This window comes from Papio anubis, chromosome 12, assembly GCF_008728515.1.
Source record: "Papio anubis isolate 15944 chromosome 12, Panubis1.0, whole genome shotgun sequence".
Lineage (NCBI taxonomy): Eukaryota > Metazoa > Chordata > Mammalia > Primates > Cercopithecidae > Papio > Papio anubis.
This window is the reverse complement of record NC_044987.1, coordinates 90,254,572-90,269,824: the sequence shown is the minus strand read 5'-3', so window position 1 is coordinate 90,269,824 and position 15,253 is coordinate 90,254,572. Positions and strand designations below refer to the sequence as shown.

The 15,253-nt window shown below is 38.5% G+C and overlaps 1 protein-coding gene across 1 annotated transcript in view; it reads left to right on the top strand.

Annotated features, from left to right (window-relative positions):
• The window catches only part of DCDC1 (doublecortin domain containing 1), a 508,775-nt gene that overhangs the window by 449,493 nt on the left and 44,029 nt on the right, over positions 1-15,253 (top strand). The window contains exons 28-32 of the mRNA XM_021926829.2: positions 1,505-1,664; positions 5,592-5,750; positions 6,920-7,120; positions 11,038-11,131; positions 13,336-13,506. Coding sequence (XP_021782521.2) covers positions 1,505-1,664; positions 5,592-5,750; positions 6,920-7,120; positions 11,038-11,131; positions 13,336-13,506 — 785 coding nt within the window. The remainder of the gene's footprint in view (positions 1-1,504; positions 1,665-5,591; positions 5,751-6,919; positions 7,121-11,037; positions 11,132-13,335; positions 13,507-15,253) is intronic.

Below are 15,253 nucleotides of genomic sequence, written 5' to 3'. Positions count from 1 at the left end.
ATTTCACCTCTGCATCTTGCTGTTTAACTCTTTAAAGTCATTTATATGTTTGACAGGAGTGAGTATTTTAGTTCACACTACAGTTTGAATGTGCAAAGAAAACATAGTCTTTTTATTTTGTCGTTAACAGATCTGACCTTCTTTGTGAGCCTCATGCATTCTCCAGTCATGTTTACATTTTGTTCCATCCATTAATTTAATTAGTCCCTTTAGGGAGAGCTTTCAGATTTCTCTATCTCCAGACTCTCATGTTAAGTTCCTCTCTAAGATAGAAAGAAAGCACTTGGGATGCAGATCTTCTTGCTTCCTGGGCTCTGCTGGCTGAAGTCTATGACTGGAATGACTTGTGGTTCCTTCTTTTGGTTCAGACGATACTCTGGGTGGGTGTGCTTCCTCCCTGACTCAGCCTTCTCTCTGCTTCCTGTGGCCCTCTGGAGCCTGGCTATGACTGAGTGGTCATCTCTGCAGTTCTTGCTACAGAGCCACCTCACCCCTGCTTGGCACGCACTTTTGGAAAGTTCCCCAAAAAGATTCTCAGCAACTCCTGGGTCTTAGCTGCACCTCCCAGAAACCAGATCCCAGTTCACGTGGCTGGCTGTGCTTCAGACTGGAGTAGCAAGGGTAGCTAGAAAGGGGACGTCATCATGGTGTCCTCAACAATGGCTGGTGTCCTAAACAATGGACAGTGTCCTCACTGTTTCCCCAGTTTAACTAAGATACCCAAAGTGAAGCCTGTAGAGAGAATCAGGATACACTGTGCTAGTTTTCTGGCTTTCTCTGTCTTGTTCCCCAAATCCCCTCTGACTCAGGAGTGGTGGTTTTTCTCCAGATCAATCCTGAAGTTAAACCCTTGATACACTAAGTGGGAACTACAGGCTTTTGGAGAAACCATAGATCATGACTGTATCATCCTAACTTCCATGGTCGACGGCAGTGTGCTGTTTGAATGTCAAAAACTATCTTTGGACTTTTGCTTTTCTTTTATTCAAGTTCTGATTTCCTCATGATCCTCCTCCTTCCCTTAAGTTTTCTCCAGGAACCAGGACAAAAGTTCATATAGAGAAAAGAAAAAGAGACAAAAAACATTAGTATAATTTAAAACATTGCCCTATGATATATATTGAACACTGTATAGTAAAACTTTGCATGTGTCGTTCAAGGCTTTCACTGGGACTGGGATTGGGACGTCCACTGATGAGTTTTGGATCCCAGAGAATGATCTAGAAACATATATCTAAATAATGTAGCCCATTTGAATAATTACAATATAGAATAACTGATCTTTGGAAAGACCTATTTTTAGTATTTTTGACTAAGGATATCTTGAGAGTAAAGAATCTACAAAAATTAAAATTAAATTCAACTGAGTTTAATAAATAACCTATGAATAGACCAAATAGATGGAATTTTTTTTTTGCATTTGTATTTTAGTGTGTGTTTCTAAATTCCTGATGCTCTGCAATTGTAACTAATATGTCCTTGCAATTTGTGAATTTCTGCTCAGCTCTTGTTTTAGAAGTCCAAAGTGACATTGTATCTGGAAGCAAGCTTGCTGTGCATAAATCTGTAGCAATTTTTGGAGAAGAGAAGCAAGTTACAGAACCAGAAGAAAAGCAAATGCAAAAAGATGCTCTAACAACGGAAAATGCTTCCAGTGAAATTCTGTAAGTAATCAATATGTAGCCCGAAAAGCTATCTGGCTGCTGTTTGAACTCAGCTCATTAGCCCGATAACAGCACAGAGCCCATGCAGGGAGCTCATGCCAAGTTTGTGAAACTAATGGCAGGTGAAGAGCTAGTATTTAATTAGTTTTCCAGCAAAATGATACAACTACAGCTTCAATGTTCAACCATCACAATGGTCTATTTTCAGTAATATTGTTATAATGTTATTATTTTTAAAAGGCTAGAATTTTAGGATAGAAAACATTTATTTGAGGAATTCATCAAGTTTTGTTTCCATAAATATTGACTTCAGGATAAATTAAGCTTCTTCCCTAAGTTCAAGCTAGACACATGTTAATATACAGTTATCATTCTGGATCATTGAAATAGCTTTCTGATTGCTCTCTGTTGCCATAATATCTTCCTTCCAATTTCCCTCTAAGTTAAACTGTAGACGATTAACTTTCTAATGCACAATCCTTTTCACATAGTTTTTTTTTTTTTTTTTTTGAGACGGAGTCTTGCTCTGTCACCCAGGCTGGAGTGCTGTGGCCGGATCTCAGCTCACTGCAAGCTCCGCCTCCCGGGTTCCCGCCATTCTCCTGCCTCAGCCTCCGGAGTAGCTGGGACTACAGGCGCCCGCCACCTCGCCCGGCTAGTTTTTTTTGTATTTAGTTTTTTAAGGGCTACCTATTGCAGACAGAAAAAACTTACTCATCTGGAATCCCAAGACCTTCTGACCTTGGTTCATGCCTGTCATTGACCCTCATTTGCATTCCCATGCCCACTGTCTTTTTCTGACACATGAATTCCAACCTCCAGCTCAGCAACAACAAGCTGTTGCCTGCATATTGCACATTCTGTTTATGTTCTGTTGCAGACCTCTGAGCCACATACGAATTTCTCTCCACTGCAGTGCCTTTACTTGCCCCGTACTTATCTGTAGAATGACTCTTTAGCATTGAAGTCAATTACAGCAATGACTGTACGTGGCAATGTACTTGTCAGTCCCTCTCTCCCTTGCCTACCCCTCCCTCTACCAGCCTGGGAACTGTTGAGGGCAAAGATTCTGTCACGTGGGTTCTAATCATCATTTACTGAATAAACGAAGGAAAGATCGAATGTGTTTCAAATTATAAAACCAAAAATACCTGGCCAATTACCACCGCAATAATTGTGAGAATAATTTATATATCATTGTTATGAATTGTTTCTATCCTCAGTTATAAGAATATGAACTTTTAGAAACCAAACTTCCTTATTCGGATAGGTGATTCATTTGGTCCTATGACTGACAGTAACAAAGGCACCAGAAGGCATTTTTCAGAGAGAATGATTGGTCTTAGATGGCATCTTTCTCAACAGTCAAGGAATTTACCACAAACTTTCACATCCCCTTCTAAAGGAAGTGTCATCTATCCTTTGAGTAATTTAAAGAGAAAGTAAGAGAAAAGAAAGAAACATTTTTGAGAGCAAAGATTCTCATTGTTCTGAATCAGAGATTTCGTGAAGGCCTGGGGTCCTTGAGGTTAAAAGTGATTGGGTTCTCTCAGAGTACAATGCAGGCATCTCCTGCATATTCCAAGCAGGCTCTTTTGCTCAAGCCTCTTCTTGAATACTCCTAATAACAGAGAGATCACTGTTTTCAAGGAGGCCCATTCTAACATTTAAATAATTATTTAGACCATCTCCATCTTATTATTCCATGTGTTTCTCTGTATTATGCCCTATTCCTCTTCTACTTGGCAGCTCTTAAACTATTTTGAAATATTTTTTAATACCCTGGGTTATCTATTATCCAGGCTGTCACTAGTCATTTGAACCATTTCTGATGACACAATCCTGAAATCATCCTAAATCATCTTACATTAGGAAGTCACTGTAAGATTTTTCCCAGACTTTCTTAAAGGTGCTTGTTTGGAGGTTTTTGCATATTTGAAAAATGGGATGATTTAAGGAGGGACATGCATAAAGCCAGCAGCTAGAACATCAGTCTAGAAGGATCCTTCTTGATTGCTTTTTTATCATAAAGGTATCTGGCACAAACAATAAGAAAAATGGAAAAGCAATTCTGGTAGCACTTGCCTACCATTTTTGTGCTTTGCAGGATAAAAAGACTTTTGGAACATAGAGAGTAGGGCAAACTTTCTCATTTCCTCACTGAATCACAGGTACCTGCCCACCTCTTAAGCCTCGTCTAGAACTACCATCCCCTCACTCACTGCCTGTCACACCACTGTCTTTCTGTTCTTCAAATGGGCTAACCATAATCTTGCTTCATCGTGTTTTCATTTGTTCTTTTCTCTGCTTGGAAGGCTCTCCCTCTAGATCCTCACGTGACTGGCTCCTTCCTATTGTCTATGTCTCAATTCAAACATCACCTCTCAGAGAAGCCTTCTTTGACTTCATTGCTAAAGTAAAACTTACCCCGTCCCAGTCAATTTCCATTACAATATCCTATTTTATTCAACGTATGGCATTTATCTTGTTTATTCATTTACTTGTCTATTTAATCTCTCTTCTTCCCACTAGAATGTAAACTCCATGAGCACTGATAACTTACCTGTCTTGTAGATGTTCAATAAATATTTATTAAAGGAGTGAATAACTAACGAATGATTTGTTCGATGAATGAACAAATCAATTAATAAAGCAAGATGGACTGAAAAATGACTGTTCTAAAACTGACCTGACTATACCTTATTTGCCAGGAAGTTCAAGAGCTGATAGAGAAATTCTGAGTAAGAAAATTAAACCTCTGGATTTGGGTGAAGAATCATGTTTGCATCTTTCTAACTTTGTTAAAGCTAAGAATGACTTTTTTTCCCTCTCTCTTTTCCTCAAAGAAATGGAATTGGTGAGAAAGCTGTGGTTTTTATTTTTAACACAAGATGGCACTGTTGTTTTTTAACTGTAAAAGGAGAGTTTTGCCTCGAGAAGCCGCTTGTGCTGCCTGCAGTTCTGAATGAGGCAGTCATTACCCACCAGTTTCAAATCTACATGTAATACCTCTATTACATTTGAAAAGAGTACGGTCAGCTCTGCTAGCACAGGAATTGTCCCTGAAGATTTTGGTAATTTAATAATGCTTGTAGTTACATCAAATTATCACAAGCACCTTGGTGATCAGTCTGTCCCAGAGAACTTTATTTACAGGTATGCAGATTTAGAGTGCTGAAATAGGCTTGCTGCTTTGCCTGTATATTTATCCTTCCTCAATCAAACAGTCCTCATATCACGATCCCACTGAAGGCAAATGTGCTCTCAACAGTGGCCTGGAACTTTATATATACAGATCTATATGGCAGCTACTGATCCCCTTTATATCTTCATTTTAATATGAAGTCAGAAGGCTGACTCAATTATTCAAACTATGACTATTTACTCTGTTTATTGTATTATTCTCTGTCAAAAGCTGGCTTATCTGTGCAGATGCTATTTGAGTTTCCCTAGATTTCTCTGTAGAGAAATCTTGGAAAAGTTAAGATTTCTTAGCCTTGTCTAATGAGTAAACTTTACAAAACCGGGTAATCTAGGCTGTACTGTTCGAGTCAGAATTATGACCCAATTATGGGGTAGACAGAGGGAGTCTCATTACATGTTCATTGTGAATTTCTCAAACTACCGAGTAGTCAATCTTTATGATTTTTGAAATACAATACATGGTCTCATTTTTTTCTGAGTAAACATGACAAAGATGAATGCTGTTTATTATGTGATTGAGGGATTTTATTTGTAGCCTTATATTAAAAGATCTAAATGATGTATTAGTAAGATGTGAATTTCAAATATCAGGCACCCTTATGGAAATAAGATTTATAGATCCACCAACATCCTGCAGAATATGATCAGACTACACCTCAGAAAAAAATTTTATGAGCACAAATGAGATTTCTTAGATTAGTGTTTGCTTCTGAACCCTGATAGAGATTCACATGCAAGAGCTCATCTTCGAATGAAGGCTTGTCACACACTTCTCAGGTATGCCTGGCAGGAAGCTTCACATGACTTTGATGAGGATGACAGTCTTCCAAAGAAAATGGAAAAAGGGCTCTTTGAAAATGTGGAACCACAGAAGAAATACAGGTAAAAAGTTGCAAAGGAATCCTCTTAAAGATTTCTGTCTAGTGTTAGTTTTCTCACCTTGGGACACATATATTCCTAAGAGTTTTCACTGCTGTCAGCTGCTGTTTCTATCAACATGCACATTTTTGTCTTATGGTTTTGATTAAAATATTTACGAAATTTTGCAGGAACGTCCTTTACTCTTTATGTTGCTCAGCGTATAATCTCTTACTCATTTGTGTTTTTTCTATTAAACAGTATGCTTATCCACCTTTGCCTCCTGACAACTTAGCACAGAGCCTGTATATTTGTTGAATGAGTGAGTGTGCGAGTGAACTTATGAATAAGCATTTAAGATGCCCTGATGTTTTTAAGAAATTAAGAAAATGCAGTTTCTTCCTTATTAATGTTTTTTGTCAATGTCCAATGAAATGACAGGAATATATAGTACTTTGTATTATTTCATAATCTAATACTTTGTATTATTTCATAATCTTTAGATACTTGACATTACAGCAGTTACTGGAACATGTGAATTAAATGTTTCTGACACTTCAACATTTAGCACTAGGCCATGCACATAGTAGGGGCTTATTAGATGTTTATAGATTAATTTAATTGACAATGTGTTGTGATATGTAACATGTTAATTCTGCTTAATATGAGATCCTTAAGAGAGCTATTTAAATTATTAATTCATCATTATTTTATGATGTGCTATGAATTGTCAGAGGTGAGTTTAAAACTTGGAGAATGGTGTTCTGTTTCGAGGGATACTGTAGACAGAGGATAGAAACAATCATAGTTTGAACAGAATTCCCTTATTTCTCTGTTTTGATTCTACATGCCCCTGGCCCTGTTCTCTTACTTAATTTTAAATTTTACTTTTTCCTCTTTAAATTACCTTGTCAACTGAAGTTCTTTTCTCTTTGCTAATGAATTTTCAAATATTCTCCTGGTAAACATTTATTTCTGTTACAAAATAAGCTCAGAATTCTACTTCTTATGTCAGCTTAGAAGTGCAGTGCTAGTAGCGTTGCTGTCATTCTAATGCTGTGGTCTATCATTGCAAATTCACATGGTTCATATTGGAGCTCTCACCAACAGAACTTATAATCCCCAGCACATCAAGTGCAGGATCAAATGCATGAGACATTTTTCTGCCACTAATGGAGGTTTTTTTGTCTCAGCTGTTCACCAAAGCATAGTAAATTGCACAAGCATTGCCATCAGCAGTTCGAATACAGAGATGGGCAGATTATAAGCCTTGCTGCTCCTCAGCTAGTCTTGGGGGTTCAAGGTCCCAGTCTCCGGTCAGGCATGGAGGTGGTTTTGGTGGAGAAGAAATCTGATGGTAGTAATCAGCGCTGGATACATCAGGAAGACAGCAGGTAATCCCATTATATTTGCGTTTAATATATCAAAAGGTGAATAGGATCCTAATAAGTCTAGCATGGACCCCACAGAACAAGCTGAACTATATTTGAGAGTTCTGGGTCTTCTATTTAACTTAGCTGATAATTCTTTATCCTACCCAAAGAAGAGGAAGGGAATAAAATGAAATGTAAATGCTAGGTAAGCTACATACAATTTATCCACAATCAGATTCAGAGAAGGAATCTTCACTCTGATCTCCTGAGTATACAGTTTTATCTGGCCATTGGACTGAAGACCAAACTCTCATCAATGTCATTTTTATGAAATGAAGAGATCAAATAAGAATTCTAAAAAGTCCCCAATTTTCAATTTTTTTGATACTTTTCATTAACTTACTCCCCTCCTTCCCCCAACACACACCTTCCCTCTCTCCTCCACCTTCATAAAATAACCAATTGGTGATTTCCACTCACGCAGTGTAAACTAATTCCTATCTTAGCAAATATATCAACCTAATTCAATGTCTGGTCCTGGATCCAAATTTAAACCAACTACAGTACTGTACAAAAGTTATTTTTGAGATAATCAGGAGAAATATAAAACAGCTTGGCTATCTGATGACATTAAGGAAGTCCTGTTAATTTTGTTGGGTGCAATAATGGTTCAATGGTTATGTTAAAAAAAAAAGTCCTGATAAGTTGGAAACATATTGTAGTATTTACAGATAAAATTAAAAGCTATCTTAGATTTGTTGTAAGACATTCTATCATGAACAAAAATTTTAAAACTTGAGGGGAATGGATGAAACGAGAATGGCAAAATGTTGATAGCTGTTAGGTCCATGCTGGTTGATTACACATTTCTCTCTCTCTCTCTCTTTTTTTTCTTTTTTGGTGCATATGGAACATTTCTTTAATGAACAAAAAAGAAAACAATTCCCTGTTTTTTAGATTGGTTTGCTTCAAATTCTACCATTAGTGTGATATGGTGGGTCTCCAGGGACCTCTTTAATCTCTTGAAATAGTGTACAAAATGTATGTTTGTGCATCTGTGCAATGTATTTTTTTCTGGGAAAGAGCTGAGATTTTCACTGGCTTCTCAAAAGTTCTGCGATGAAAAGGCTTATGAATCAGTACTTTGAGGGAGGTTGCACAAGCTTCAGCAGGCGGCAGCAGCGGGCCCTACGTGGGCAGGAGAGGAGCTGGTCTTATTCTGCCCACTGAGATGAGCAAAGCCTCCAGCAAGGAGAACTTGCTGGGCTGTTGTTAGAAAAGATGGGAAAAGCAACTGTGTAGACAGACCTGGTGAAAGTGTTTCTTTACCCCATTCACCTGGGCTAAGCTGCCTTTGCAATGTGGAGGTAGGACAGCAGGCTTTTGTTTCTATGAATGGTTTGCCATATGGAACCGGAATTCATTCATTCAGCTACCAATGGTTATTGAGGGCAGTGTTTTAGGAGCTGTTGCTTTACAAAGAACAAAACAGATAAAAAATCTTTACCCTTATGGAGCTAACATACTAGTGGTTCCTCATTTCTACACTGTATTTAGCAATTTATATTACTGCCTCGGTTTTCTGTATTACAGTAGAGGTCCCCGCTTAAACTTAAATTGGAATTTGAGCATGGCTGATAAATTTGGGTGGACATGCATGGGGAATGAGAATGTGACCCTGCGGCAAGAGAAAGCCATTGCATGAGTTTGACCCAGGATTACTTGGTCATTGGAAGAGAATACTAGTTCTGAATCTTACTCAGTGTCTGTCAGTGTTGTTTTGTTTTGTTTCTTTCTTCCTTCCTTTCATTATGACTGCTGTGGAGAAAGAAGGAGAAGGAGAAGACTTTAAGGGAAAACAGAAAAGATAAGTCAGTCTAAAACTCTATGAGATGTTGGGTCATGTGTAGCACTGCCTTGGAAAATCTAACCATGTGTAACACAAAAGAGAAGGACAGTTTCTTTCCATCTCCTCCCACTTTGCAGAACATTCTCTACTTTTGTCATCTTGGGAGCTCCTCATGTCAAGCCACGGAAAAGGGAGGCAGTTAGTGGAAGGGACATGGTGATATTGGTTGATCCCTCATGGGAAATGTCAGAGTTCAGAGAGAAGAGGTGGAGCATTAGGGACCCAGTGGGACAGGATTTGCTCATGAGCACAAGTCACCCTCTAGGAACACCCAGACAGACTTGGACAAGAGAGGTTTTGCAGAAGTCTTGTTGATTAGGTGTGGGCATGATTCAGAATCATATATGTCCCACGGCAGAAGTGTGTTAGCACAGTAACAGTAATTCTGAGCTTTACTGCACATCTTCCCTTAGCATATTGTTCTCTTTCATGTAGATGGGTGGCTTTTAAAACTCATTTGTTTGGATAAGCTGATGAAACCTAGAGAACCGTGCGTTACACTATGCAGTAGAACTCAGTGGAAAATTACATTTATGTTAACCACAGTCTTTTTATCCTCCATATTTTACCCAGGCAGTAAATTAGGGTATATATACCCATGTACATTACATATGTGTATAATATATATCACCCTATGGCTGAAAGAGACTGCCCAAGAAAGGATAAACTTGCAATGGGGTCCCCTCCCCAAGGCTGGGGTTCAGGACTCATTAGAAAAGGTATGGTTCCATTCCACTGAATTGCAGAGCAGTTTTACTGGCATGCCTGGCCAGAGTTTGTCTGTGGTGGCTGGGTGTCTTAGTCTATTTTCTGTTACTTATAACAGAATACACACAGAAACCAGATGGTGAAGAAACCACCTGGGGAGCTAAGGGTGGGAGGATCCACCCTGGGGTCAGGGTTGGGACCAGCCAAGCCAACATGGTGAAACCCCAAATCTCAAGTAAAAATAAAGAATTAGCTAGATTGTGGTGCTTTGTGCCTGTGAGTGCTTCAGGGAGGCAGGGCAGGAGTCAGCGGACAGGGAGTGGGGGTTAAGTGGAGTTAAGGATCGTGACCTGCCGCTGTTGGTGACAGGTGAGACCATCTCAGGAAGGAAGGAAGAAGGAAGGAAGGAAGGAAGGAAGGAAGGAAGGAAGGAAGGGAGGGAGGGAGGGAGGGGGAGGGAGGAGGGAGGGAGGGAGAGGGGGAGGAGGGAGGGAGGGAGGGAGGAGGGAATACAGAAACTGGGTAATTTGTAGAAATAGAAATTGTACAGTTATAGAGTTAGAGGGAATTAGCGTTGAGGGGTGCATCAGGTGAGAGCTTTCTTGCTGCTGGGGACTCTCTGGGAGCCACAGGGTCTTCTGGCTCATCCCATGCTGGCCTGGGGCATCATGCAGCACGGCACGTGAAGATCACGTTCCTTTTTCTTTTGGTTTCCTGGTGCATTGGCTGGGGTTGATGGGCGGACCCGCTGGCCAGTGCCGGACTCCACTTCTTAATACTGCCACATTGGGAATTAAGTTTCAACATGAGTTTTGGAAGGGCATTCAAACCATAACACTGAGTGAGCAGGACATAATACTCCGGAACATATAGGGGGGTGCAGTCGGTTGCTGGGCACACCAGCATGCAGAGGGAATGGGGTGCTGGTACACTAGGAGGCCTGAAGCACGTGGTGTCCATGTCAGGCGGGCACTGAGCAAAGGAACAATAGGCAAGCCCGGGCTATGAAGGTGCCGGGAGACCTGCATCCTGGGCACCTGGCTGGAGCAGAACATCACTGGGTATTCTTATTCCCAACCGCTGACCCCCTGCCACAGCCAGAAAGAGCCGGAGAGCCCCTTCATCCTGCAGTCTTCTTCCAGCACTCTCTACTGAGAAAGCTTAACATCACACTTACTGTGGGGGAGAAATTCTTAAAGGATTCACATTCATTATTACAGAGCATGCATGGAGCTGAGAGGCAACACAGTGCTAAGTGGCATAGAGGGAGATCTAATATGGTCATGCTACTTTGTAATGTGGCTAATCCTGTTTTCCCAAGGACCTTTCACCTGGTGAGTAACCCTGACCTTGTGCTGGCGGTGTCTATGACCAAGACTGGAAATGAAGTTTGTGGCTATCCAGTTATTGTTCAGGTAAGATACGTATGGCTAAAGATTAGTCATGGCCTTTTAATTAAATTTAAGTAAAGCTTTATGCTTCCTTGTAGTGGAAAAGAAAACTGTCTTAGAATCCTATTTGAATGTTGTTAAAATATTTACAATAGTCTGCCTAGATTTTAAATTGGACATGTTCATGTACCTCTTAATTTAGTTTAATCCAACAGATGGTGATTGTGGGCTTGCTGCATGTCAGGCACTATGCTAGTTACTGAAATCAAACCCAATGGCAAGCATGAGAAATTGTCCCAACAGCATTCATGAAGCTTATGGTCTCAGTAGTGGCTGCAGGCAGGTGGATGGCTATTAGATGCACCTAAATTTGATCATCAGGAACATATGCAAGGCTCCCGTTTCTAAAGGCCTTGGCAGCTGGAGAGAAAGAACCTAGTCAGGGAGGTCTTCCTGAAGGATGCAAGATCATCAATGTTAATTCTACCAAACGACCCATTTGAAATTCTCTTTTCATTCACTGTTGCAAATGCTTATAGCAGCCAGACAATTTATGGAGACTCCAGAGAAGTCTGGCTTCATTTGAGTTTTGGACAAAGACCTAGGAAGATCTTTTTTTCTCTTTCATATTTTTCTGTCATTCTCACAGGCTTATAACCAAAACCACTCCTAAACGAGTATGTGTTTTTCCTTGCTAGTAAGGGAGAAAGTGTAGAAGCATTCCTGCTTTGCATTTACTTTCTGTGTCTTCCTCAGTATTTTCCATCCTCTTGTTGAACAGAATAGATTGCCTCCAAATAACATTTGTTTTATTCTGTGTTTTTAATAGCAACGAGGCAACTTGTTTTGCAGGCCCTGAATCCAAAATTGAGACATAGCAATCTGAACAAATATCAAAGCTTAATTAAGTCTTCTATCCTGGTGATAAATATGGACTAAAAAATTATTCTAGGAGATACAGTACATATAACAATACGTTCTTCTCTGTCAGGTGCCTCTTCAGTACAGACCACAGTGAGATGCAACCCCATACACATACAATTTTAGTACCTTAATCATTTTCATAAAATTATAGATATGGATGGTTTCTCCCAAGGTTACCATTTTGTAAGAAATAATTTGACCCCAAGGTAATTTGGATTACCTTTCAAGAATTTTTTGTTGCTAGTGTTGCATTTATTGAAACAACTGGTTTGTGAGAAAATATTAAAGTTCATGTAAAATAATAAAAATGAGGCATAGCAGGTTAATGCTACTAGACCCTTTTCTGTCCCTTGAAAATACAGTCTTTGGTTTTCCAGACCTCTGAGGGAGGCTTTATTGTCTGACCCATTAAATCAATTCTTGGGACTCATTTATTTTCTTCTTTGCTATCAAGCTCTCGCTTGGTAAAGGAGATGCTATTTATTACAAAAGTTCCTTGAGGTGTTATGATATATTCAGTTAGGACTAGTCTACTGGTTTAAGTTCTGTTCAATTGAAACTATTTCTTTACTTGTACTTGAGCCAACTTTCACAATTAGAATAAATATATTGTTTCTATTACATGTTTAACTGAATGTACTTAAGAAATAAACCTCTTTGATAATCAATGAAATGTAAATTAAAATAGCAACAAGGTACTTTTTTTCATTTATTATATTCGTGTTTTGGAAATATTGCCCATTTTTTGGCAAGAATGTAAGGAAAATGGGTCATTTAGTATATTATTGGCACAAGTGCAAAGTAAAATAATTTCTCTAGAAGGCATTTTGATATAATCTTTAAAATGATTTTTTTATCAGCAACTCTACTTCTAGAAATTCGTCCTAAAAATTATCATGGATTTCCCAAATATTTATTTACACTATTTGTTTATTTTAGAGAAATTTTGAGAAAGAACCTACATGTTTAACTATTGAAGATTAGTAAAATATCCCTACAATGAAATGGTATATATTTTTACAAGATGTTAGAAAAAGGTTCAGGGAATATTGTTAAGAAAAAAAATTGCAGTTACCAAATTGTATGCATTTTATGATTCTATTTTTGTAAATCAAATAATGTGTATTTATAAAGATAAAAAAGATTTCATATCTAATCACTAAAATTTCAAGAGTAGTAGTTGTTACTGCATGGTGGGATTATGAGTAATTCTCTGCACTTTCTGGATTTATGCAATGAAAAACAAGACTACTATAACCCTCTCATGAACTCACTTGCCTCCATATTTTGCCTCTTTTTTTCAGAAATATAAGCCATACAACAATGGAGCTGCCAATCAAAAGTGGCGTTACATGAAAGATATAAAAGCACTTGTGGCCTTTCATAGCACTGCCTTGGATAAGGAAATTACATCAGCAAATTATGCTGGCGTCTGTACATCATCTGTGATTAAAGAGGAAAACATTGATCAACCAGTAAGTGGTTCCTTCCTCTCAAAGATAAAAGAAAAATAGGGTAAAAGAGAGTAATTTAATAAAACAAGAAAAATTTTCTCCCTAGAAAACTTTATGATCATACAAGTTGAATGCCGATTTTTGAGTGAAATCACTTAGACTCTGATTCTAGTAGTAAAGAATGAAGGAAAATTGTGAGAAAAAACCGAATTAGGTAGTTTATATTAATCTAACGTACTTAAAATTTTTATTATGGAAATTTTCATACATATTTCAAAGTAGAGAGACTAGGACAATAAGTCTTCATTTATCCATCATTAGTATTTAACTATTATCTAGGTTTTGCCATGTTTGCCAACCCCAGACATTATATTATTTCACCTCCATATTAAGCACATACTTCTAAAAATTTTGGACATTTTCTGACTTACACTCATCATGCCATTCTCACAGCTAACAAGATTAACAATAATTCTTTGGCCATCTAATATTCTATCCTTAATCAAATTTCCCAGGTTGCCCTAAATTTTTTTTTTATGGTTTGTTGGTTTGTGTCAAGATTCAAATAAGGTCTCCATGTGACACTCAGTGGCATAGTCTGGCTCCATTTTCATATTGAATGCCCCTTAATGGGATTTGTTTACTTTCTTCTTTGTGGCATCCTTTGACTTGTTTCCCCATCCCCCATAATTTCTGTAAATGAAATTGAGTCCTATATTTGTAACTAGATTTATGTTTAACATTTTTTTTTGGCCAGAATCTTCACAGGTTTTCCCACATGTTTCCTATTTATCACTCACATAGGCAATGTGTGGATTTTCCATTTTTAGTCATGATAGTTATGAGTGGGTTCAGGTGTTTACAACCTGATTTCATGTTTAAAAATTCCCCAATGACATTTCACTTGATGTTGCCCTCTTGTTTCAAAAGGGTCAATTTTGTCTAATTCTATCATTTTTTCCTACATTGATTAACTAAACTTTTAATAGAAGGAAGGACTTTAGCTCATCAATTCAATATCTGACTACTCAAAAATATGGTTGTAAGGGAATGTAGGATGAACCCTAATTCTTTCTATTGATCTCACTTATCTATTGCAGTGTAACAAAACCCCTGAAAATTTAGTGGCTTAAAAAAAAAAAAAAACATTTTTTGCTTTGTGAGCCAGTGATTTGAGCTGAGGTCAGCTGGGCAGTTCTGCTGGTCTTGTCCCAGGTCACTAATGTGGCTACAGTCATCTGGTGGTTCTTTGGTAGTTGGGTGTTTTTATGGGGATGGGATGGTCAAAGGTGGCATCCCTCACCCATCTGGTGGTTGGCAGGCTGTTAGCTGGGAACATTTGGTTCTTCAACTACATGGCTTCTCGAGCAGGCTAGCTCAAGTTTGTTCACATTGTGGTCTCGGGGTTCCAATGGCAGCCAAAAGAGAATAAGCTCCAATGTGCAAGCACTTCTTACACATCTGCTTGCATCGCATTTGTTAGTGCTATGTTGGCCAAAGCAAGTAACACGGCCTTTCTCAGATTCAAGAAAAGAAGAAAAGAAAGATTCTACTTCGTGATTGGTGGACCAAAATGTCACATTTTAAAAGGGCATGCAAATAAGAGTAGGATGGTTTTATTGTGGCCATCTTTACAAATAATCTGCCACAATTTCTAGTGGCCAGTTTGTAGAGTTTTAAATTGATGCCAGTTTACTTCCAACAGTCTCCCATGAGTTGCAGTTTTGTTTTTATTTGCTTGGGGTTTATTTGTTTTTATTTATATTGT